The sequence below is a fragment of the Erinaceus europaeus genome, chromosome 4 (genome assembly GCF_950295315.1).
Source record: "Erinaceus europaeus chromosome 4, mEriEur2.1, whole genome shotgun sequence".
Classification (NCBI taxonomy): Eukaryota; Metazoa; Chordata; class Mammalia; order Eulipotyphla; family Erinaceidae; genus Erinaceus; species Erinaceus europaeus.
The window spans coordinates 41,867,876-41,893,533 of NC_080165.1; the positions used below are offsets into that span (position 1 = coordinate 41,867,876).

Below are 25,658 nucleotides of genomic sequence, written 5' to 3' on the forward strand. Positions count from 1 at the left end.
AATTATACAGACAGATAAATCCCACTTATCTTTTAGTTTTTCCCCAGTATATTAAATCACTGCTATATTCTATTTTTGGAGAGTTTAACAACTGTGTTGGAGAAAGGACATCAAATGATGCTTAGAAATGTGATACACATTTTCATTTCACACTCCATCAGTCTTTACAACTGTAGCTCAATGAAATGTAAGAGAGAGCTTGGCAAACAGCCATATTTACCAATGTATAAAATAGGGGTCAGGTTACTTTTTTTTTAGAAAGAAAAAAATGTTTAATTTTCACTCCATATGACTAAAGCAGATACTCAGCCAGCTCTCTACAAAAGGCATCATAACCACATACACTGACATGCTTAGTGTCTGTTCCACTGTAGGGTTTTAGTGTATTATACAGTTTTATAAAGCGAAGAAACATCTTTTTTTTCTCACTCTTTTCCACTACGGATCTACTAACACAGAATTATACTGGATCAGGTCATCTTCCTTTTAAATCTTCCACCTGAAAATAATGGCGTTTGCCCTTTGCATCTAGCCTAAAAGCAGAAACAGCTCATGCCCCTTTGTAGACAGAGAAGCAAAGCTCTAGGCATTGGCAAAAACACACCTTTCTAATTCTGATTTCGATCTGTCAGAAAGGATTAAAACCTCATGCATACATAAAAAGGAGACTGTAAATGATAATAGAAACATAGAAATACGAAGGAATGAAATCACTGAGCTTCTCTCACTGCTGCTACACTAGCAGGGTCGAGAGGAAAGCAGCCTTTACTCACCTCTGTTAGACCCGAGACTTCCCCTTTTGCTAAAGGTCTGCTGATGGATGGTGAGTATATTTTAGTTTCAGACACTGGTCGCCCTTTCATAAAATGTTTCCCTGATTCATAAATGTCCACTTCCACCATTTTCCCCATGAATGGGGGATTCTTTGGCACCAAAACCTAAAAGCAAAATGCAGAAGTTTAATTGTTTAAACAGACTATATTTTAGAGCTATAGAATTATTGCAGAGGCAGTACAGTGTTCCCTATACTTTACACTCAGTTTCCCTATTACCAGCACCTTCCATTAGGATAATACATTTGTCACGATGAGTGAACCAACACTGATAAATTACTATCAACAAAAAGAATTAACTTGATTCAGATTGCTTCAGCTGTCCTCTATTTTTTTCCCCCCTGCTCTGGGATTTAATCTCAAGTAGAATCTATCATATAGCTCAGGGGGCTGGGATGCTCTAGGAAAGGAAGTTATTTCTGCGAGGAGCTCCTTCTCTACAGACTTGCTCTTTCACTACAGGAGGCTTGTTCTCCTCAATCTTGTAGAAGGCAGACCTGGGAAATCCCCCAGCAAAATCAGCTAGTCACTTCTGGACAGGTCTTTGATAGTTTGCTTCTTGCTGTCCCATGCAACAAAGTAAACCAAGACAATACTGAAGAAAGTCTTATCCTTTTAATACCTTCCAAGTTAGCTGCTGGAGAGTGACAGTGTGAACAGACACTTCAAATAGCTTCCTACATGTTCATACCCATGTGCATGAGTATTTGTTTTGGGAGAAGAGGAAGAACATTTAAAAACAACCTTCTCAATAGCCAAAACTCTGGTGTTTGGAGCTAAATGACTCATATAATGATTGCACTCATTTCTCCCACTCTGTTAGAAAATGCATGCATTTGTTAGTTCCACCTTCACACAGAATCACTACTCTTCGGGCACTTTGGCTACTTTGCAGGGAACTGTCATGTGGTTTCTTTCCACAAGAGATGTCTGATAAAAGTCCTTTTTTTGCCTTGAGTAACTGTTTCCTTTCCTTTGGGACTTATAGGTATTCTGTATGTATTATGTCTCCCTTACACTTCTATTTTAGTACTATAGCTACTTGCCAGTCTTTTCAAGTTAGGATCCAAAATAAATAGACTAATTCTAATTTAGCTATACTTTAACATCTAGATACAATCTTCACTTCTGGAACTTATCGCATTTAGAAATATAATTTTGATTAATTCTTTGATATTCTTAGCTTAGACAAAAAAAAAAGTCAGATGAGAGAAATTCCACAGTCAATTTCTCAGAGAGGAAAAAATTAGATGGTGGTCTTTCTGAGTTTGATGTTTTATGACCATTGAGAACACTGTTTCATCAAAGTCTAGGAATAAGGTCACCTGGGTGGTGAATTACTCACGGCAAGCAAACGAACTAAAAGAGCTTTAGCATCAGGATACGAAAGTCCTTTTAAATCAGTTTTTGTAAAACAAGAAAATCTCCAGAGTAAACTATCCTTGAGAGATTTGGTGCTATTCTGGGGAAAAATAACTTGCCTTGATCTGCTGCCTTGATCTGAATGAAGGGCTCAGTGTTTTTCCCCCTCCGGTTTTAATAATTGGAAAAACTCTGACTGCTCTAAATTGGAGGAAACAGCTAATGAGGCATGCCATTGCCTTTAAAACGAAGGGGGTGGGGGGAAGTTCCCTGCTGAGGCTAAAACCCAGATGGCAGGAGAAAGGAGAAGGAAGAGGCAACCAAAATATAATCAAGCTCCTCCCCAGGGCAGAGCAGAATGCTGGCCTGAATAAGAAAATGGTTCTCTGGAGTCAATAATGAGATTTAAAAAAAGAAATTGGGGAAGACTCAGCTCAAATGTGCACTATTGAGATCCTTCCTCCACTGCAAAGTCTACTGGGCACTGAATAAGGTGTGTTTAACCTGAGTGTTGAAAAGTTCCCTCTGGAACTGAGAGGTGTGGCACCTGGTTGAGTGCACATGTTATCCTGTACAAAAGCCAGGGTTCAAGCCCCCAGCCCCCACCCAGGGAGAAAGTTTCATGAGCAGTGAAGTAGTGCTGCTAGTGTTTCACTTTTTCTCTCCTTCCCCCCAACCCCACCTCACTTTCCCTCTGCCTAGCAAATAAAATAAATGTTCTTTGTTTTGTTTTAATTCCCGCCATGTTTCCTGAGGAATCTAGTGCCTACACTGAGATTATTCCATGTAGGACATGAATGCTGGAATCATCCTTGGCTATTGATTCCCAGATTTCGAACATGGGCAGTATATTTTCCATGCCAATCCCATATCTGACCGGCCATATCAGCCATTAGAATTCCTTCAAGATCAAACTCCAGTCAAGGTCATAGAAAAACAGTGTTCACTTCTCATCTGATGAGAAAAGAACAAAGATTTAAGAAAACCATGTGAAATTAGAAAAGTTAATACAAATATATCATATTAATAATATAAAGACAGAGAGCTCGCTCACCAGGAAAGACATCTGTTTTGCCCCTCATGCAGCCCAGGTGTGATACCCGGCAGAATACAGAAGAAGCCATGGCATCAGAGGAAGCTCTGGTGCAGTAGCCTCTCTCCTCTCTGTCTCTCTAATTGAATGAAAAAGACAGACTGGAGTGGTGAAACCCCAGCTTTGCCCCCATCTCTCAAATGAATATGATTCAGGAATGACTCATGAAAAAAACCTTATACCCTTGAGGGAAACCCCCTCCCAAGGGTATAGGATATCTCCTCTGTGCCCCTTCCTATTCATGCATGGTCAGTGCTTCTGAGGAAGGCACTTTCTTTTCTTTGGTCACCTTTAATTGTTTTTCCACTTGAGGAAGTGGAACCCTAAATGTGACAGAAGTCTCTGAGATTGCCAGGCAAGGTCAACTAGGGAAAGAAGTCTAGTAAGTGGGGTTTCAAATAGGAAGGGGCAGCATTTCTGGGAGAAGCTACCAGACTGTACAGCTTTTTTGGCCTCAAAGTGAACACTCAAGGTAAAATTGACTTGATTCTCATATTGGTCTTCAAAACTGTCTACACAATTTGAGAAGAGGCCAAGAAATAGATGCTTTTCCCTTTGCTCACAGCATTTTTTATCAAGGTGGAATGTGTAAGGAAAAAAAAAAAGTACTTAGATAAACCTCACTAGTCAGCCGAACAAAAATCCATCTGAGAGCTGGGACAGGGTGAGGAAATCCCTGCCCTTCCACCCAGAGGTCACTCATGCAGACATCCTTCCTGTCCCCTGCACAGGACTTTCCCCTTGTCTTTGCCAGGCTGTGGGAATTTTGGTGCTGATAACTGCTTGCTACCATATTCCAAAAAGCCTAAGGCTGGTTCTTTCAAAAAATAATGAGGACTGAAACACAATTATTCCTTTGTATAAAATGTTCTGTCAACTAATCCACAAAGATAAGCTATACATTTTAGCCTGGCTGGCTAGTTGTCATACAATAGCTTTGCTGAAATAAGATTCTACAACTCTCACCACCCCCACTCCTTTTAAGTCCTTTTTGCTTAAACTGATTTATTTTCAGAGCACTTTCTCATCTTGGGGAAAACTGAAGAATACAGTGTGTCTCTTACCTGCTCATAAAATCGATTGTGTGCAACATAAAACTTGGAATCAAAAGATTCTTCTGTTACTAACACTTGTTGTCGTTCACCTATCTGTAAAGGGAAGGAAATATATATATATGGAAATTTTATAAGAATAAAAAAAAAGTCATTACAAAGTGAGATTCTAGATTGCTAGTTACTTAATAGCTAATACAAATTTACCATTGATTCAAATTTCCTAAAATGCATTACAACTATGGAATAATATGAAATTAACACAGTTAATAGAAGTTAGTAGAAGCTTATTTTCTTACACAACTATGAAACAAAATTTGATCTTATTTCCTCCTTCAACGTAAGATAATTAAGGCTTGTAAGATGTATAAAAATCTTCTAAACATCACTTTGTTTCTTGAAACACAGTTGCAAAACAAGCCAGAACAAGCTGCTTCTAATCCAAATTCATGAAAATATTTTGGCAATACAAAAGAGCAGTAATAAACACTAATTCAACTTATGAGAAATGAAACACTAAAGAAAAAGCCTCAAAAACTAGTCACTAGGTCCTTGCAACTAAACAATCGCATGCTGTGTTAAGATTCTGAAATTAGGGGGGCCAGGCAGAGGCGCACCTGGCTGAGTACACACACTACAGGGCACAAAGATCCAGGTTCAAGCCCCTGGTCTCCACCTGCAGGGGGAAAGTTTCACGAATGGTGAAGCAGGTTGGTGTCTCTCTGTCTCTCTCCCTTTCTACCTCCCCCTCTCCTCTCAATTTCTCTCTGTCTTTACACAATAATACATATATAAAAATAGGATTAAAAAAGACTCTGAAATTACTAATTCACACAGCTATTTAGTCATTAAATACATTTTCTCTGTCATAAGCAAGCAGCTTCTTTATGGCAGCCATGAGCCCAAGTTCATTTTTTTACAGAAAAAGACAGAAAAAAACATGAGACTATTAATTCCCTATAGAACCAATCTACATTTATGATCTAAGTTTACATTTTAATAGCCAAGAACTTAATCCAGCCAAAGTACTGGTTAAAGAAATGTGACTATACTGAAGAAGAAAAAAAAAATTGACCATTTCCAAGCTTATTTTTCTGTGAACTATAACACAGTCAAAGTATCAATTACTATTTTTTACAAGGTTGTCAAAATGGCTGATGTAGCAAAAACAGCTCTATTCAATGACTGTGCCCAGAATAAATTTTGCCATTGCTACTTGATAAATACAACCCTCCAAATTAAAGTACACTAGCAAGACTTACAAAGCAATCCCTATTCTCATATGTAGGGACTTGTCACCATGCTCAGGCAGTTACCATTGAGAAAACATAAACACAGCTGCACTAAATAGACCACCTAACAATTAAAAAGAAAACCAAACCCCTCTCCATCATACAACGACAATATTGAAAGGCACCATAATCTACTATCCAGTTTACTATCATTCTAAATGTAGGTTTGCTAAGGTTGTTAAGGTCTCAGAGATGAAATTTATCAGAGACTTATTTTACTCCCTAAGAATTAATAAAAATCCATGCTACATTAATATTTTTTAAAAGTAAGTAGTAAAAAAGGGGGAAAGTTTTCACAACTTTTAAGCTGGACTTCAGTGGCTCTGCTTATTAAAAAAAGACTGATGAATACTGAGTTTTGTTGAAGTATATTCTTCTGGAGCAAAACTAAGAATGTTTGCACACATTTCACTGTGTGAGTTGCTTAACTTAGGATAAGTATCTGTCAATGGTTCTTAAGGAAATCTGCAATTACACTTCATGTAACATTAAATTTCAGGAAATTAATCTAACAATATGAGATCGTAGAGTCTCTGAGAACATTATGCTGCCTTCCCCTCTTGTAAGAATTTATGTGGATAGAGTCATTGTGTGTGAATTGCTTTATTTTGTCCAAAGATAATAATAGTGATAGGAACCTATACACATAGAGAACCATCATATTTATATTCAGAGGGATGGGTTTTTGGTCTGTCATCAGAGAACCATTTGTTGGTGAATATTCTTTTCCGAAGGGATTTGGGAGAACTGCTTTTTTTTTTTTTTTTTTTTTGCCTCCAGGGTTATCACTGGAGCTTGATGCTGGCATTATGAATCCACTGCTGCTGGTGGCCATTTTTACCATTTTATTAAATAGAACAGAAAGAAATTGAGAGGGGAGGGGGAGTAGGGAGCGAGCAAGAGAGAGAAAGATAGCCACCTGCAGACCTGCTATGCTGCTTGTGAAGTGTCCCCCCTGCAGGTGAGGAGCTGGGGGCTTGAACCTAGATCCTTGTGCCAGTCCTTGCACTTAAAATTATGTGCGCTTAACCAGGTGCGCCACCAACTGGCCCTCAGGAGAACTATATATAAATCATAAATGAAGTAATATATAGTAGCTAATTAACCTCTCCAACCACCCTTTAGGTCCCTCAGCTATAAACCCTGTCTTACTGGTGAGGTTCGTAAAGTTTCCCAGTGGCGGGCAAAGAGGTTCATAAGAAATTAAGACTTGGGAGTCGGGCGGTAGCACTGCGGGTTAAACGCAGGTGGCGCCAAGGGCAAGGACTGGCGTAAGGATCCTGGTTCGAGCCCCTAGCTCCCCACCTGCAGGGGAGTCACTTCACAGGTGGTGAAGCAGGTCTGTAGGTGTATATATTTCTCTCCCCATCTCTATCTTCCCCTCCTCTCTCCATTTCTCTCTGTCCTATCCAACAACAATGACATCAATAACAACAACAGTAAAACAAGGGCAACAAAAGAGAATAAATAAAAAAATATTAAAATTTTAAAAAAGAGAAATTAAGACTTAGGGGGCATGCAGTGGCACACCTGGTTAAATAAGCACATTAACATGCACAAGAATCTGGGTTTGAACCACTACTCCCCACTTGCAGGGGAAATGCTTCACTAGCAGTGAAACAGGTCTGCAGATGGCTATCTTTCTCTCTCATTCTCTGTCTCTCCCTCTTCTCTCAATTTCTCCACCCTAGCCAATAAAGCAGAAAGAAAAAAAGAGCTGCCAAGAGTGGTAGATTCATAGTGCTGGCACTGAGCCCCAGGAATAACCCCGGTGGGGAGGGGGAAAGGAATATATATATGAAATAATTAAGACTTGTATCAAAAGCAGTTTCAACCTATCTGTGCCCCCCTTAAAAATATAAAATATAGGGGTTGGGGGGTAGTGCAGTGGGTTAAGAGCACATGGCGCTAAGTTTAAGGACTGGCACAAGGCTCTTTGTTTGAGCCCCTGACTCCTTACCTACATGGGGGGGAGGTTGCTTCACAGATGGTGAAGCAGAGGTCTGCAGGTGCCTATCTTTCTACCCCCCTCTTAATTTCTCTCTGCCCTACCCAACAACAATGACAGCAATAACAATAATAATAACAACAAGGGCAACACAAGGGGAAAAAAATAGCCTCCAGGAGCAGTGGATTCATAGTGCTGGCACCAAGCCCCAGAGATAACCCTCGAGGCAATAAATAAATAAATAAATAAATAAAATATATATTTTTCTCAACAGTGTTAAGGTATTAGGGACTGAACTCAGGACCTTCTAAGTACAAAAACATGTGTTCTACTGCTAAGTTACAAAGTTTGACTTTCAGGACACTTGTCAGGTACCTGCTTTAGTAAGTTAAGCACACATGTTAACAAATATCATCAGGGAAGATAGTTTTGATTAGGATGCACAGAATGCCATTTAGTCCATTGTAACCTTACTGTGAAATAGATGTGCTATTTGACTGAATAATGAAAGAATGAGCAAGGTAGCTAATATGGTGAGGTGCCTACTTTGCCTGGAGGAAGCTTTGGTACCTAGTCTTTCCTTCCCTCCCTCCCACTTCTCTATCAGAAAAAGTCAGGCTGGAGAGATGAAGCTCCAGCAATGGATGGACAGAGGGAGTCTCCGTTTCTCTCTCTCTCTCTCTCTCTCTCTCTCTCTCTCACACACACACACACACACACACACAAATAGGCATGTAAAAACTGCTTCTTTATTAACACACATGGGTTACATAAGTCAGGGAAAGAGCAGCCCTTCCTCACCCTCTATTCCAGTCCCCATCATGGTCTCCTATAATTGCGGGGAAATGTGAAAGAATGTATGTGAATGAAATGTGAAAGAATGTATAAATATAAAACCTGAAAGAAAAAGTGGTAAAATTTTCTAGATTTTGCTGAAGACATATATATTTGTTGTTGTTAACCCACAAAGGCATTAGACAGGTACAGTAGTCCAAAGCAGTCTCAAAAATATCAGTCCAAAGAGATGTTTACCTATATGAATATCAGCTTAATTTGTAATAGCCCAAAGTAGGAAGCAACCCAGATGTCTGACAGATGAGTGACAAAGACATTTGTGGTATATACAAACAATGGAATGCTACTCAGCGGTTAAAAAGGATAAGGTCATCTTTACCTCATCTTGAAACTTGAAGGAATCATGTTAAATGAGGTAAGTCAAAAGGAGAGGGCCAATTACTGGACAATTTCATACGTGGAACAACTTCATAAGTGGAACTTAAGAAACAAGGACAGAAAGGGAAAACACAAAGCAAAACTGGGAAGTTTGTGGAAGAACTACAAAGAGCTAAGAACTCTAAAGAAGGAAGACGGGGAGAGGATTTGGAGCATGATTGGTGCATGATGGTGGAAAAGGATGTAAGCTGGAGATGAGGATATTCTGCAGGTAGCTATTACAGGTTGGTGAGAAATTGCCCCCATTTGTCAACATCTGTACTGTAGACATTAGTCAAGCCCTGGTAAAATGATTAAAAGAAGAAAGAGAGAGAGAGAAATGGGAGAATCTAAGGGGGAGGAGCTGAGCAATTTCTGATTTCACAGACAGAAACCTAAAATTCAGAAAGATGTGGTGGTTTGCTCAGCACCAGTGGCAGAGACAAGAAAAGGGAGCCTTGGAACCATTCCCACTACTTGATGTCTCCTAGTTAATTGCTCGCTGTAGAAAATGTACACCACAGATCTAATTCTGCAGGACATGGCTTTTCTTTGAGTAGAGAAACATCTGTGGCAAACAAAAGGCAATGATTTTAGCTTCAATTTTGGGATAAATGTTTTCAGTATGTTACATAATCGGCTAGCTGTATTATTTGTGTCACATCTATGCTTAAAATTTCCCAAGTGCCTGCAGTTGTGAGTAACATCAGTTCTAGCCATATGGCCAGATAACACATATAAAACACACACTGGCACTAACAAAGCAGTGGTTTCCAACTGAATGAATGCTCATTCAAAAACATGCTTTTTCTGTGTTGGTCCTAAAAGCAAACAATATTCTTAATGAATATATAAGGACATAAAGAAATTTTAGATGGTTTCACACAATGGCAAATTCAAATAAAAGCATTTGGTCTTAACCCAGCAAGAAAGGTTACTTTCAGTTTTATATAAAAAGACTTTCTAGTAATATTTTCTGGTCTAATTGTCTTAAAAAAAAGAAAAGAAAAAAAAGGGCCAAGAGATTTAACCACACGTATCAAAAGCTTTCATAATTATTTATAATCATGTTCCATAATAAACTTGAATTTTATCTCTGTTTACCCTATAAGATATTTTGACAGTCTACTTCTGTAGCTAAGTTTTTTTTTATTGTAGATAATAAAACACAATTTTTCTAGCTGACTGATTTCTGAATGCATGACTCTGGGAAATGTCAAATGTCTTTCTTTAGCTCCAGTCAAATTACTTTTTTTTTCCTTTTCCTAAGCTGCCTGGAACATGTTAAACACAAGGCTGTGACCTTAAACTCTGAAATAATATTTTTAGTGTCTGTGCAAAAGCCTGCCCTCACATACACCTTTAGATTAATTACTGCAGTGTAAAGTTGCCAGTGAACCACTGTAATTACACTTGGAGAAAAGTATGGTCTTGTTCTTTCCTAGCTAATGAAAATGATAACCTTTCCATTTTGATTCATCATTCACAACAGGCAAAGCATGCGATGCTGGGTCTCCAGGGTATACAGTAATTTTCCTGACTGTTTATGCACACTTCTGTTTTCTGGCCTTGCAGAAGCTGAAATTAAAGAACCAGTCATACTTACGCAACAACAACGACAAAAAAAAAAAAGTCAATGGCAATAAAAGCAATAGCATTAAAATTTAATATCATCCTTATTCCACAACGCCTCTCCACAATGAAATAGGACCATGACACAGTGAGTCAGAAATGACGACAGTGTAGAAAATAAATAATGATGGCCCCAAGTCCATCATATTCAAAATGTGTGCTACTGGTCTACTTAAAAAAATTCTTAAAAGGTACTGGACAATTTATTCTCAATGGAGTTAGAGTTGTATCTGGTTTTTTAAACAATGAGTTTGTATAATATACACACAACATTAAAAAAGGACTTTATATGATATGTTATGTTAGTGGTGAATTACTGAATTAGTCTACATCTATACCCTACAGTATAATGATCAGTGGCCACATGTTGAACATCTGAAATGTAGAAAATCTAAATTGAGATTGCTGTTTTCAAAAACTTAACATGAATGAAAAAATATAAATGATTTCATTAATTTTAGATTAATGTTTTTTATATATTGAGCTAAATAAAATATACATGAAATTCAATTTCACTTATTTTATTTTTTAAAGATAAATGCATATCTATTTATTTATGAGAGAGGAGAAGAAAGAACTAGGCCATATGCAATATGCAATGTGGAAACAGAACTTAGGACTTCATATACATGAAAATGCAAGCCTTAATTGACTGCTCTACCTCCCAGGACGCTATCTAGTTGCTTTTAATATTTTCTCTTCATCACTGTCCTTTGCCACTTACTAAACTATGAAAAATATTGAGAGGGAAGATGACATGTGGGAGAACATCCAGGAAAGATATCTCAGAATGCCAGGCCTCTACTAGCTATAGGCTTGTTTAAACACACGGCCTAATTATTCTGCATGGCCAGCAAAGAGCTATAGCTGCTCAAACAGGGATAGGTGTCAAAGGAGCCATAACTCGAGGTGCCAAAGCGTGAACTGGTGCCTGATGTGAATGAGGGGGTATATAATTTTCTGGCCATTGCACAATTCCACCTATTTAAAACAAACAAACAAACAAACAAACAAACAAAGAAAGAAAAACAGTGTTGTCATGATTGCTCAACAATTTGTTTGGCTTCATATGTTAACTTTCTTTTCAGTCACCAGGTTCCAGATGCCATCAGGATGCTGGCCAGGCTTCCCTGGATTGAAGACCCCACCAATGTGTCCTGGAGCTCACCTTCCCCAGAGACACACCCTACTAGGGAAAGAGAGAGGCAGACTGGGAGTATGGACCCACCAGTCAACGCCCATGTTCAGCGGGTAAGCAATTACAGAAGCCAGACCTTCTACCTTCTGCAACCCACAATGACCCTGGGTCCATGCTCCCAGAGGGATGGAGAATGGGAAAGCTATCAGGGGAGGGGGTGGGATATGGAGATTGGGCGGTGGGAATTGTGTGGAGTTGTACCCCTCCTACCCTATGGTTTTGTTAATTAATCCTTTCTTAAAAAAAAAGAAAAACAGTGTTGTCATCAGAAGATTTAAGATAACTTCTGTAGTTAATGCTATATTTATTTATTTATGCTATATTTCTACTGAACAGATTGTGCTGACATCATCCTGCATTAATAAAACATAAAATATAAAAACCTATGTATTAACATTTTGATAGTAATCTCCCTTGTCAATATTTTATAAAACACTATACTTGGTCAGTTGATTAAAAAAAAAAACAACTCACAACAAATTTCCTTAATTACAAGAATCATGTAAATAGATGGCTTTAATTTTAGGAAAGAATGTATATAGTCTATACATTAGAAATCAAAAATTTCAAATTGCTAAATTTGTTTTTGATTTTAAATTTTTTTCTTGCTTTCATGTTCTCTGGGTGAACTTCACATCCTCAAAAGCTAAGGCATGAATCAATTTGCTTCTTGATTTTAGTGAAGTCCAGGCAACCAAGAAGAGGCAGATTAAAAAACCTGTCATTTCTAATTTTACATGAGTGCAAAGGCCACCATATAAAGAACAAAATTTAGTCTTGAAAAAGCAAAAATGGATCAATCTCAAGTGTCCAAAAAAACAAATGTCCAGAAGTACATATTGCCTTTAGTAAGATAAGCCTTCCATTATCAACTCTGTTACCAAAGAACTCAGCATAGATGTGAGCAATAAATACCATGTGCAGTACACCCCACCATCTTTCAACCATTTGCCAGTCAAGACAGAGGCAAAGGAAAACAGAACAGATTAAGCAGAAATCAAAGGCAGCCAAGCTCTAATGGTGTCTAATTAGCATAACAAAAGACACTGCCACAATCTTTCAGCAGTGGGCAATACATCTCATTAAAGAAGACTGAATAACAATTAATTCTCTCCTGCTCCCCAACCCCCACACTAGCTGGCAAAGCTCTGAGGGGCCCCTGAGAGTTCAGTTCCCAAGCTTCTGTTTTATTGCCCACACATTCAGGCTTCGGAGGAAAGTGTTACTGTGCACCTGCACCTCAATGCATCATTCCCATTTCCTCTCCTACTGTGAAAATGTAGCTTCTCCAAGCACAAAATGTAGCTTCTCCAAGTCCTGCTGCTATGCAGTTTATAGGTGTATGATGTTGAGGAGTGACAATGATGACCTAAAAACATGAATACTAGTTCCTCGTAAAATCACTTGATATTAAAACCTCAGATCTATTTTTCTCTCTGCACCTATTTTATCTTTTACTATTACCTCACTGTCTCATAGTTAATGAAGTTGATTGAAATTCTATCAAATTTTACTGCAATCAATGGCTGTCGCTTGTGTGAGCACATACACTTGAGTACACACACACACACACACACACACACACACACACACACACACACACACACACACACACACACACACTCACTCATTTAGATCTACTCATTTTCTCCCTTCCTTCCTTGGCAGAACAGTAGAGAAGGAGGGGGGAAGCAAGGAACACAGAAGGGGGAGGGGGAGAACATAGCACAGAAACATCCACTGGTGCTCTGTGCACTATGCTTGAAGTTGGGCGGTACGAACAGCAAAGCCGATGCACTTTCACGTGAGCTATCTCCCCACCTCATTCTTTAGCTCAGGACAAATACCTCTGCTTTGCATCATGATTTTGAAATCCACATGTCTATGTAGAATTCACAAATATACATATTTTAATATTCCCCCCTCCTGCTAATCTGATTATTCGGATGGGCTCCAGAAAACTCTGGAAGGATAGGGAGACATTTCCCTTCCTCCTTGACAATGTTCAGTAGTCCACACTGCGCACATACAGAGGAAAAGGAGGCTCCACAGACAGAGGCTGTGCTAGCAGCAGCAGTGCTGTGCCACATGTGTGACCAAGGTCTGACCCTTGCCCAACTGCTTGGCACTAGTCTCATCACCAATGGCCTCTCCTTTCATTTCCAGAGTTAACATATGGTGTGATTAACAACATTTGCCCAAGAAAAGCATAAGTGAAAGAACAGGAGTCACATTTTGGGGATTTGGATAAATCTATTTGAGAGAAATGATTAAAATCATTATGTGGCCTGGATCTTTAGTTGCCTTCAGATTAATAAACTAGTTTTTCGGAGTTGGTACAAGCGCTGGAAATGTTGGAGCATATAGGTAACATAGCCGATGGCAATACTGCTACATTCAGAAGGGTTCATATGTAACTAATTTCCAAATTTTCATTTGCTTTCCATTTACTATTCGCAGCTGTGTGCACTAAACCACACTGATGATGAGTTCACCACGACTATGGGATATCTTGAATCAAGTGATCTAAAGAAAATGTAAATTTTAAGTATAAAATTATCTTGGGACTCCTTCCAATTATTGCCTCAGTGTAGAACTAACTTTGAAAAAGTTCTTTGTTACTTTAAAAAGTTATTTTTGTATGGATGTGAGATGATTTAGAATTTTGACAGTTGTTCAACATCCTCACAAAGTGAAAGGCTGTTGCTGCAGGGGTAGTGGAGCACAGGCCAGCGGAGCACAGGTCAGGAGCCCCTCAGGATTTGTTGCTATTCTTCTTGAGGAATTCTGCCTGGAAAGCAGAGATAACTCTTGTGTACCTTGTTCCAAGCCGTGACTCAAAAGGATTTCAGTGAAGGAAGACAAAACATACTTAATAGGGAGAAAGGAGGAAAATTATCTAATACTGATATATTTCCAATTCACGTTTAGTTGTTATTGGAAAGATGAATTATACCGAAAAAGAAAAAGAAAACCCTAAGCACCTTCCTGTCATTTCTGAAACATGATCCTATGCCTGCATGAAAGAGTTAAGGCTGTATAAATATTTATTAACCTTCCTTCAAAAGGAAAATAAAATTCCCTTTGCATACATGAATTTCAGATTGCTAAGCAAACATGAAGATATGGTAAGGGGTCCATCATCTTAATGAGGATATGTTAATGATGATTTTTTTCTTTAAAGCTTCCTTATATGTGATTAAAATCCAGAGATTTTTGATTTTATATTAAGGCATGCACAGACCCCTAAATAGCTAGTGCTTTTAGAAGCATATGGAGGGGATGACAGGAATATCATCAAGGGCTTAGAGTAGGGCCAAGGTGAAAGATTCATTAAAAGTGATAAATAGAATATGCCTTTCTTAATGTTTTGCAATTGCATATTGAATACAGCAGGCCAGCAACTATGCATTTTACCTGTCTTCATTTGTAAGAGACCTGCCAGATTTTAATTACAGATAAAACAGTTATTTTGAAATAAGAATCTCTTCATTAACATACCAGAGTCAGAATAATAAGCAATTCTCTGTTACTGAATAGTCCAGTGGACAGAGTGAAGTTTAAGTAAGTACTACAGTACCAAAGGATGGCACTATAACAAGGTTAAGTATGTTATTTATTTTGAACAGGTCGATGATACCAATTTTTTAAATTCTATTTATTTATTAATGAGAAACATAGGAGAGAGAGAAAGAACCATACATCACTTTGTTACATGTGCTGCCAGGGACTGAACTCAGGACATCATGCTTGAGAGTCCAATGCTTTATGCACTGTGCCATCTTCCAGACCTCGATGATACCGATTTTTAAGAGAAGTAAATAATATAGATGAAAGTTTATAGGATTCTAAACCCCATAGGATTTGAGGTTTGGTTTCTTTTATTTGTAGCTATATCCCCAGTGTTGAAAACCATGCTTTACTCATAGCATGCCCTCAAAAAAAAAAAAAAATTGTGGAATGAAAGAATCAGCTTTATAAATAACATATAGTATGTTTTTCCTTTATACTATTATTCAATGATACTTTTCAAAAAGTTGTTATAATAGAATCAGATTATAACTGACCTTATGTTCAAAGGACTTAATCTTAGAATACAACCTAAGGGCTGTAGAAAAATTGCATGTTTTTTTTTTCTTCATAAGAGCAGTTATAATAATCTCACTTTATATACATATGTCCCCAAGATTTTTTTTTTTAAGAGAAGTGCTAAGAAAATTGAGAGGAGGGTTCAGAAATCTCCCATAAGCTCCCCTGTTCCCTCATGTATAGTCTCTCCCATTGATATGTCAATGTAGGTTTATTAATTGTCACAGATGTTCCAATCTGGTGAAGGATGCTGATAATAGCTTCTTATCTTTCATTTCCATACTGTTAAATTAATTCAACAAGGAGATCACTGGGCTTGAAGTGGCACTAGTGCCTTGGTGACCTATGTAAGCAAACCAAAAATCTAAGCTGTAAATACCTCAAGTTTATGAATAAATCAACAAGCTAGGGACCAATCACAAATATCCAACTATGCTTTAGTCAATTATATAATTTCCCTTCTTTGCTTCTACCTTTTTTCTATAAAGGCCTTTCCCATTTTCCTGTAAAGAGGATACTCATAACCACTTCCAGTTTGATGTTACCCAAGGTAAAGTGATTTTTTTGCCCAAATAATTTTTTTTCATTATGTCAACTAAGAAATGTTTCACAGAATTGTTGTTGTAAGGAGGAACAGTCTCACATCTCTCTTGTTTTTTTCATGAAACACCCTTGGGGTGATATTGACATTATTCTCATACTATAGATATGGAAATTTAGGATCACGAAGGTGCTCTTAAGCAGTCACATAGTTCATGATGATGAAGCTGAATAATACCTTTTTAAAATCTTCTCATTTTTATTTTTATTTACTATTGGATAGAGACAGAAATTGAGGCAGGGGATAGAGAGATGGAAAGAGACAGAGAGACAGAAAGAGACAGAGAGACACCTGTAGCCCTGCTTCACCACCCGTGAAGCTTTCCCCCTGCAGGTGGGGACAAGGGCCTTGAACCCAAGGCCTTGAGCACTATAATGTGTGCATTTAACCAAGTGCACCACTGCCTGGCCCCTGAATAATATCTTTTTAAAAGAAGTTCTAAAATTTAAACTAATAGTTTTCTACTACTTGGTATATACAGAAAATGTGATAAAGTTAAAATGCTTAGGTGATAGCTAATAAATTAAAACATTCAGTCACAAAACATTGATTTATGATATTTTGAAATGCACAAACATTATTGTGGATAAATTATTATTTCCAACTTTGTTTTCCAAAAAGGTAAGGGGCAAAAAATATGATATGAGTGAAATTAATTATTAAAATATACCCCACCAGCATTTCCTAGGAAATGGAGAAATTGCCCTCTAGAAACTATTTGTCCCTAACGAGGCACCTTCACAAAGTACATGACTTTGTGGTCTTGATGTTAAATAAAACACCAGATTGATAGATGGAGATATCTGACTCATAACAGGCAAATCCAGGGAATGCACTGATCTAGGGCAATTAATTTTACTTTGTTTTATGGTCTCATTTTATTTCTCTTTTCCCTATTGCCAACTCACCTCTGCTATCCTCTCCCCATCTCACGCCCCCAACACAAGTGCTGAATTTTCCTTTCTAAGAAATCTTTGCAAAGTAATTATCTCTCAGAGAAGATAACAGTGTTTTCTTATGCTAAAAGCAGAGAAATTACTTCACATCTAATGAGTATATCACTGGGTCCTAAGTTCAGAGATACAGGTATACCGACAAGTGAGAATATCTAAATTTGTAAAACTAACTGTGACAGAAGTATCATCACAACTTTTAGAATTGAACTACTGCTTGATGAAAACAGTAAGACATGGCAGACTAGAATCCTTTACTAAACTGCTTGCTCTGTTCAGCAATCATTATATTGAACACAGAGTCTATGCAAGCTGGACAGGTTGGTTGATGTGAGCTCTCAGGTATCGTCAAAGTTTTGCTGGAGCCTCAGACAGATGAAAGAATGGACATGCCACCTAGTAAATAAGAACACTGTCATTCCTTAAAAATGTTGCTACTCATATATAAAAATGGGCTGCTAGCAATACTGATATCATCATTATAAATTAAAGATTTATAGTAGTACAGGTGAATAAATAATTGTCTGAAAACCATTTTTTTTCCAGTATAACTTTGAAAACTATCACCTTGGGTGGGGGTAGATAGCATAATGGTTATGCAAAGAGACTCTCATGCCTGAGGCTCCAAAGTCCCAGGTTCAATCCCTCTTACCACCATAAGACAGAGCTGAGTAGTGTCCAGGTAAAATAAATAAATAAATAAAAACTATTACCTTTAAAAACCTTATACCATATATATGTGTGTATACATTTTATACACAAATATATATGATAAAAGTAACATTAAAATAAAATTTGTTTAAAGCTAAAAAATATGCCCCCCATTCATTGTTCGCATTCAAAATCACAGAGGGCATCTCATATTAATAGCACACATACATTTTCTTTTTAAAAAATACTTATTTATCTATTCCCCTTGGTTGCCCTTGTTGTTTTATTGCTGTAGTTATTATTGTTGTTGTTGCTGGATAAGACAGAGAGAAATGGAGAGTGGAGGGGAAGACAGGAGGAGAGAAAGATAGACACCTGCAGACCTGCTTCACCGCCTGTGAAGTGACACCCCTGCAGGTGGGGAGTTGGGGGGCTGGAACCAGGATTCTTATGGCCAGTCCTTGCGCTTAGCACCATGTGCATTTAACCCGCTGCGTTCTTGCCTGACTCCCCACATACACTTTCTAAAGCACAAAAGTGCTTTAGATAAATGGTAAAAGTTTTTCAAAGAAACAATACATGTTGATTCTGTGCAAAAATATGGTATCATGAATGGTCCTTACAGCCCCATCATACAGTTCAGATTGATATTTCAGTATGTAGTTTTATGCCTATTTTCTTTTCTATCTCATCTGACTTTCTCTGAGTCCTTGCCCTGGATCTGATTGCCCAGTGAAGCTCTATATCTTATTTTCTCTTCTGCTCAATACTTGCAACAGTTGCTGCTATCTTAAGACTAGACAAATTATCAAGGAGTGATAAAACTGATTGAGTTCAAGTAAAATTCTAATTTTTGTTTGGACAGACTTTTTTAAGGAGAAACTTTTATTTTACTTTTGTTCTTTATTGGGGGGGGGAAACTAATGGTTTGCAGCCTACAGTAAAATACAGTAGTTTGCACATGTGTAACATTTCTGTTTTCCACATAACAATTCAATCCCCTCTAGGTCCTCCTCTGCTATCATGTTTCAGGACCTGAACCACCCTCTCCACCCCACCCCAGAGTCTTATACTTGGGTGCAATACACCAAACCAAGTCCAAGTTCTGCTCTGTGTTTTATTTTTTCAACTTTTATTATTATTATTATTGATTTAGTAATGATCAAAAAGATTTTGGGATAAGAGGGGTATAATTCCATACAATTCCTACCACCAGAGGGCCATATTCCATCTCCTCCATTGGAAGCTTCCTATTCTTTATCCCTCTGGGATTATGGACCCAGGATCATTATGGGGTGCATAAGGTGGGACATCTGGCTTCTGTGATTGCTTTTCCTCTGGACATAGGCTTTGACAGGTCAATCCAACCCCCCAAGCCAGGACAGACCATTTTCTTTTGCAATCATTAAAATGGGAAAATCTCTCATCTCAGCATTAAAGAATATTAGGTAAATACTACAGGAAAATACAGATTTAAAAGGTCACTTTTCATATTGAGTTATTCAACATTTCTGGTTAGGTGAGTAGATAGACTGTGAGAAAGTATTTTGAGAATACTATCACTTTATGTGTTTTCTCACATCTATGCAATTATCAGATATATCAGTAAATGATGATTCTTATTCTTTAGTTTCCTTATAGAATTAATGTTTGAGTGGATCCACAGGCATCTCTAAGGTAGTATTAAAAAAAAAAAAAGGAAAACAGATTAGATTCAAACCTTACGTAATACCAACCAGGTGTAGATTGTATCAGACACTTTAAATCAAGTCTTTGGGTTAGTAAATTAAGTGTTCCGGTTTTATTCAAAACAAATCCTTTGCCTATGTTCATTTTCAGTAGTTAATGAAGGCAGAAAAGATCTCACAAATTCAAGTTTCTAAACAGAATTAGGTAGATAAATCAAATTTATGGAAAATTCATAATTACCACAAACTAAGTCTGGCTCTTCCTTGTATTTGATCAGAGAGACATACTCTATGAAGCAGTGTGTGTGGTGATGTTCAATTAATCAAAACAATAATTATAATGATACAGAAAAAATTATGCATCATTTTGTAAATCACTAATAAAAACAGAAAAAGATATTTAAAAAAATCTACTCATCATCAAATTAAATCTGTATGTTATGGGGGAAAGGAGAGGCCGGCGTTTGTTTCCCCAGTATTAAAAAGTTCCTCACGCGTTATCTCAACAAAGAATTGAGGCAAGAGCATGATTTTTCAGGTACTTTAAACTTTATTCTGGAAAATTGAGAACATTCACATATTAGGGCATGAGAGAAAAAGAGAGAGATAGAGAAACAGAGAGAGAGTAAAAAAGACCAAGTTACCACTAATATGATTGTTTGGGTGGAAAGAGCGTGGAAGACCAGGAATCTTGCTTGTAAAACCCAGGCCCCATCGCTACCTTTCAAGACACACCTGTAACCTATTGCAACTCCTATTATATGGGCGGTACTTTGTCCCTCAACATTTATATTAAAGTGGGGGGGGGGGAACCTCTTAAAGCAGAAAGGAAGAGACCAAACAGATCTGTTTAGAATTTAACAGATTTTCATTCTCCTCAAGCCTACCTAGGTTAACTGAGAATCAACCCTAGTCTAAAAGAAGCATATTTCATGTGAATTTAAGTAGGAAAAGCCTATCTACCCTATAGTAGTAATTCAAATGAGCAAGAATTGTGGTTTTTTTTTTTTTTACCATAATCCTCAAAAATGAAACAAAACTAAACAAAAAATTAGGTGTGCTTTTTAGAAACAACTTACACTCCATAAAGAAGACATTTCAGGTCACAGGGCAAGAAGAACCATTGCTACTTAAAATGTCACATTCTGGGGGCCGGGTGGTAGCACAGCAGGTAAAGCGAACGTGGCACAAAGTACAAGGACTGGCGGAAGGATCCCGGTTCGAGCCCCCGGGCTCCCAACTTGAAGGGGAGTCGCTTCAAAGAAGGTGAAGCAGGTCTGTAGGTGTCTTTCTCTCCCCCTCTAACTAATACATCTATATTTTGGTGAAAGAGGCTATATATAAAAAAGAAAAGAGAGAAGAAGAGGGCATATGAGAAAGAGGGTCAAACAGAATGGCAAGAGTAAGAAGCAAGATTAGAGATAGAGAAATGTATTATAAATATTAGCTTTAGTTTGTAGTTCATATATTATTACCCCCAGCCACCTCCCCCCCAGTTAAATATCTGTTGCATTTCACCTGGGCTATCAAAAGCAAAGTACACTAGAAATTGTTTCTATTGGTCTTTAAAACCATACTATTTTTTTTTTTAAAGAATGTTCCCTTTAGATACAAAAACAGATGGCCTGCATTTTATTTTGAAAATACCCCAGTCAACTTTTCCCAGTTGTGGTGTATTTCCTTCTGATTTGTAAGACAATAGCTCTGAGTCCAAGGAAATAAACAATTACAGAAAGAAAGAAAAAATTCTCACATGTAGCTATGTCAGATAAGTATTAAAGGTTCTTTCCAATAGAGAATAAAAATCAATCTCTCTGCAGCTTCCGTATGTTACTTGTAAAGATCTACTCAGATGAGTGGTCTTTGCAGGCTGGCTGACATTTTAGGACCCTGATCTCATTTTACTTTAATCTCGAATGCCCTTCATGAGCAATACTGATGAAATAGTTCAAGAACCACCTGGGATGAATCTGCTACTCATCTGGGGTAGGAAGCCGAGTTCACTGGTATTAGAAGTTGTTTATCACCTTGCTAAAGAATACACTAATTATCTTGATCATTTTCTACTCATGTACTCAAGTCAGTGGTTGGCAAATTCCCTGTTGTCAAATGAAATCTTGGCTAAATATAGGATATCCCCAAATTCAGTCTGGAATATAATCTCACCATTCCTCAGGTTTACTGTCAAACAAAAATTCTCTGCCAACTTTGCAAAGGCACCTGCAATGGTCTATAGCTTTCTTGGGTATACATATGTAATAACTATTTATTAGCATTCTACAATATGCTCTCAAGAGGTTCTGAAGATACCTGTAGTCTGATATGAAAAGGCTTAGCAGCTCAGATATATGTTTTGACATAGTGCAGGTCTTGTGTGTATCCTTAATAAGCAGTATAAAGATGTATGATAGATAAACTTTTTAATATTAAATAAAACTGAATCAGTGACAATCCTGGTGATGAAAAATATATCTGGCCAGGTCAAACAGGTCAGCTGGTCAAACATATGTAACATACTTGAATTTCTGTCAATCTGCTTGCAAGCTTTGCAGTAGTCTTCTGAGAGTGGACATTCTCATGATTGAATATCTACTACTAGGGAAGGTCCTCATGTCTCATAAATTAGTTACAGTTTTTGTTCCTAAGCTAATTAACTATTTTCTGGTTTCCATTAAGTAGGCCTTACATGGTTCATATGAATCAGTCATGGTTACTTTTGGAGGCATATTCACTAGAAGTGATTAAATCAATCAACTGTCATCCTTGACAGTACATTTGGCAAAAATATCTCAGAAAAGCGATTCAAAAATTAAAAAAAAAATAAGAGCTACTATTAAAACTTGTTCATCTGGCTAAAAACTCCATTGAAACTGAAGTTCAAATCCATACAGTGAGCAGATATATACAGAGCTTAAAAAGTAGCACTTATTAAATGTATAGTTAAAAGCCATTGTACCTAGTCTGCTTTTTCTTATTCTCCATCATTCCCATGCACATTATCACATTTATTACTCACGGCAACTATATGAGGCAAGTGACACATTTAAAGTCACCCAACTGGCAGTAGAATATCAGACATCAGTACTCATTTTTCTGTCTACCACTTTCACACTTGCCCTCATAAACAGACAAGCACTGAAAACTATACAAAAAGATATTTAGGAGCAACACAGGAAGCAGCTAAATCACAGTAAGATATATTTAATAGATTCTCCTTCATCAGAGTGCCTTGATTATTTCCCCATTAACAAATTCATGTTCCAAATAGCTCACAGTAGGCATGAAAATTTCCCTCTGAATACTATACTCTTTGATTAGTTTTAGTGAAAGGGAAATCTCTGGCTATCTAAAGGTTTCCTCCATAGTTAAATTTGTGACAAGGACAGTAAGCTTGTACAAATGTTTAATTTGTTTGATGACTAGTGTACCAAAGGAGTTGTCCTATCAGGAAGGTACTAAAGCAATTAGCTTTTAATAAAACTGCTGAATGAGATGTGTGACAACTTTGCCCTTGTGTCTTGTGTAGGTCTGGCCCATATCTTGCCTTGTTAGTTTATCTGTTACGTTGTCATCAATTTCTTCCTACCTTTTTCTCCTTCATTTTTTTCTTAAACTGTATATCTGATGATCCATTTAAATTTTTACTGATTTATCCTTAGTTTACAATAGTACGGAATTTCAGAGGATAGCTTTATGCATCTATTTGTATCTAAAACTAAACAAACCCACCACTAAAGTTCTAGTGTTCTCTCGCTGTTAAAAAAACTGCTTACTCTTCCCACCCTATCTCACTCTTTCTCTAATAACCACCACACTTTTCAGATATTTATAACCCTGTGATTCAGCTTTTTTTTAATTTAATCATTTAACCACATCTTAGTTACTCATAATTTTTTTTGTTTTGTTTCTGTCAAAAAGATTAGAATGGAATCTTCTGAGTAGAGTATGTTAATGTCATAAAGAAGAATAAACTAGATTCCCTACCTTTCAGAACTTTTCTGCACAGTGATAAGAATGGATTGGAAAAAAAAAAAGAGAGACTCTTTACTACATAATGGAGTTTGTGTACTAAGAAACAGTGGCAGCACAGGTATTGAGTAGAAGCTTCCATGCCAGTGGTAAAGTTAGTACTTAAGTTTTAAGGATGATTGAAAGTTAACAAGGTATATAAAGCTAGGAAGGACATGTTATGCAGAAGAGAAGTCAGAGAAAGGGCAGATCATCTGACCTCATCTTGGATATCCAGGTCTTTTTGCTTTTAGGTGATGAATCTAAGCTTCTCAGTTATTTCTCAGATGGCTCACTGATGGCTTGGTAACCTGGCTAGTATTTTAGGAGTGAATGTCATAAGACTAATTTATCCAGGATAGGGAATAGTAGGAGAGAGAAAATAATCAGAAGTTGGCCTAGGGTTTTGTGTGATATATCTGAATTTGCTTTTCCAGGAAATGGTGTGTGCTCCAGAGTATCAATGACAAAACCAAATTTTTGCTCTGGCTAGACCCACGGTGTGTGTGTGTGTGTGTGTGTGTGTGTGTGTGTGTGTGTGTGTGTCTTCTAAATGATAGAAAAATTGAGAGTAAGTGTTAAAAAGAAATGTGTTTATCAGATCAACCAGTTCCTATTTATAAATACACCTTTTTTTGGGGGGGGAAATTCAGTATCTGTGATCACAATCAACCCTTATTAGGAAGAAGAATCTTTGGAGAAGAGTTTTTAAAATAGTGAGTTAAAAGTGACTGTACTGCCTTTTTATGTTTCATGTCAGATTGGTGATAACATCCTAAACCAGCATTTAGTAGTCCAACAATGAGTAGCATGGGAATAAATAACTCTAGGAGTATAATCTAGTCAGAGCTAGAAAAGCAAGATTATAGACAGGGAACTGAACCGATAAATAAGATGACAGCATCATATTAAAACCACAAAGTTTCACAAAAGATTTGCTTCGATACTCAATCCTCTACGTCTTTTCTTGATTTTAATCTGACAAACATCTGGGGCTTAAAAGTCTTCACAGTAAAGATTCTGGTCATTTACTCAGAAATCCATTGAGTGACAATGGAAGTGGATAAGATGGACAAACAACACTTTGAGAAAGAGCAAATTATGGAAACTTGAATTAAGACATGAAAGGCCACTCTATTCCTAAATAAAGAAAATTCACTCATGGTCACAAATTGGTGTTTGTTTTAACATATATCCATTTTTGTGAGTTTTGCAGGGGAGCAGCTCTGTAATAAGGTGATACTGAGGGCTGGACCTGCAACCTCTGGGGCCTTAGGAATACAAGTTACATTCTCTAGTAGGCTGAGCTATCTCTTAGGTTCTCATTAATAAATTTAAAGAACCTTTAATACAAAGGCTGAAGCTGAAAGGGCTCTCTAACCAGATGGTGGCTGCTCACTATTTTAAGCCATTGCAGATTTCAGATTTCAGACCTGGAACTGTCCCAGTGTGTTTCTTGTGTCAATAATCAAACTGAAAACCTTTCTAAGACTTAAACTGGTCTGGCAAATTAGAGTCACTCACATTTTTGAAGTTTAGAACCAATCTCTTCCTTCTACCAAGGCATATCTTAACCTCTATTTCCTATAATTAACACTGTTTCAGGAAAACATGAGCATGAATTAACTCGTAAGTAGCGTCTGTTTGTCTTATTAAAAGCCTTATGCTAGGCACAATAGACACTTGCTTTCAATTGCTGAATTAATGAAAATGGGACATGTGTTTCCCATTCAAGCTTGCGTATCCTTTGCATTACAGTTTAACTTCTCTCTAAATGTAGTTTTTAGGAGAAAATAAGAACAAATTATGAGCCCTTTGAGATTTTAAAAACTGAAACTTAAACTATTAAGCCTTAATAAAAGCCTAATAAATCACATTATTATGCTATATTATGTCTGCGTAATTACTCCAAACCCATAGAAGAAGTAAGGTAGAAGCAGAATTTATATGTTGGTTTTGCAGAAGAGTGGATTTTGAGGCTCTTCTAAATTTCATTTTTATGTGTACATTTAAAAATACATATTCAGAAACATTATAAAACATATC

At 37.2% G+C, this 25,658-nt stretch overlaps 1 protein-coding gene across 1 annotated transcript in view; it reads right to left on the reverse strand.

Moving 5' to 3' along the window:
• CDKAL1 (CDK5 regulatory subunit associated protein 1 like 1) overlaps positions 1-25,658 on the reverse strand; it is a 603,322-nt gene that overhangs the window by 27,437 nt on the left and 550,227 nt on the right. The window contains exons 15-16 of the mRNA XM_060190801.1: positions 4,353-4,436; positions 774-938 (exon numbers count right to left, since the gene is read on the reverse strand). Coding sequence (XP_060046784.1) covers positions 774-938; positions 4,353-4,436 — 249 coding nt within the window. The remainder of the gene's footprint in view (positions 1-773; positions 939-4,352; positions 4,437-25,658) is intronic.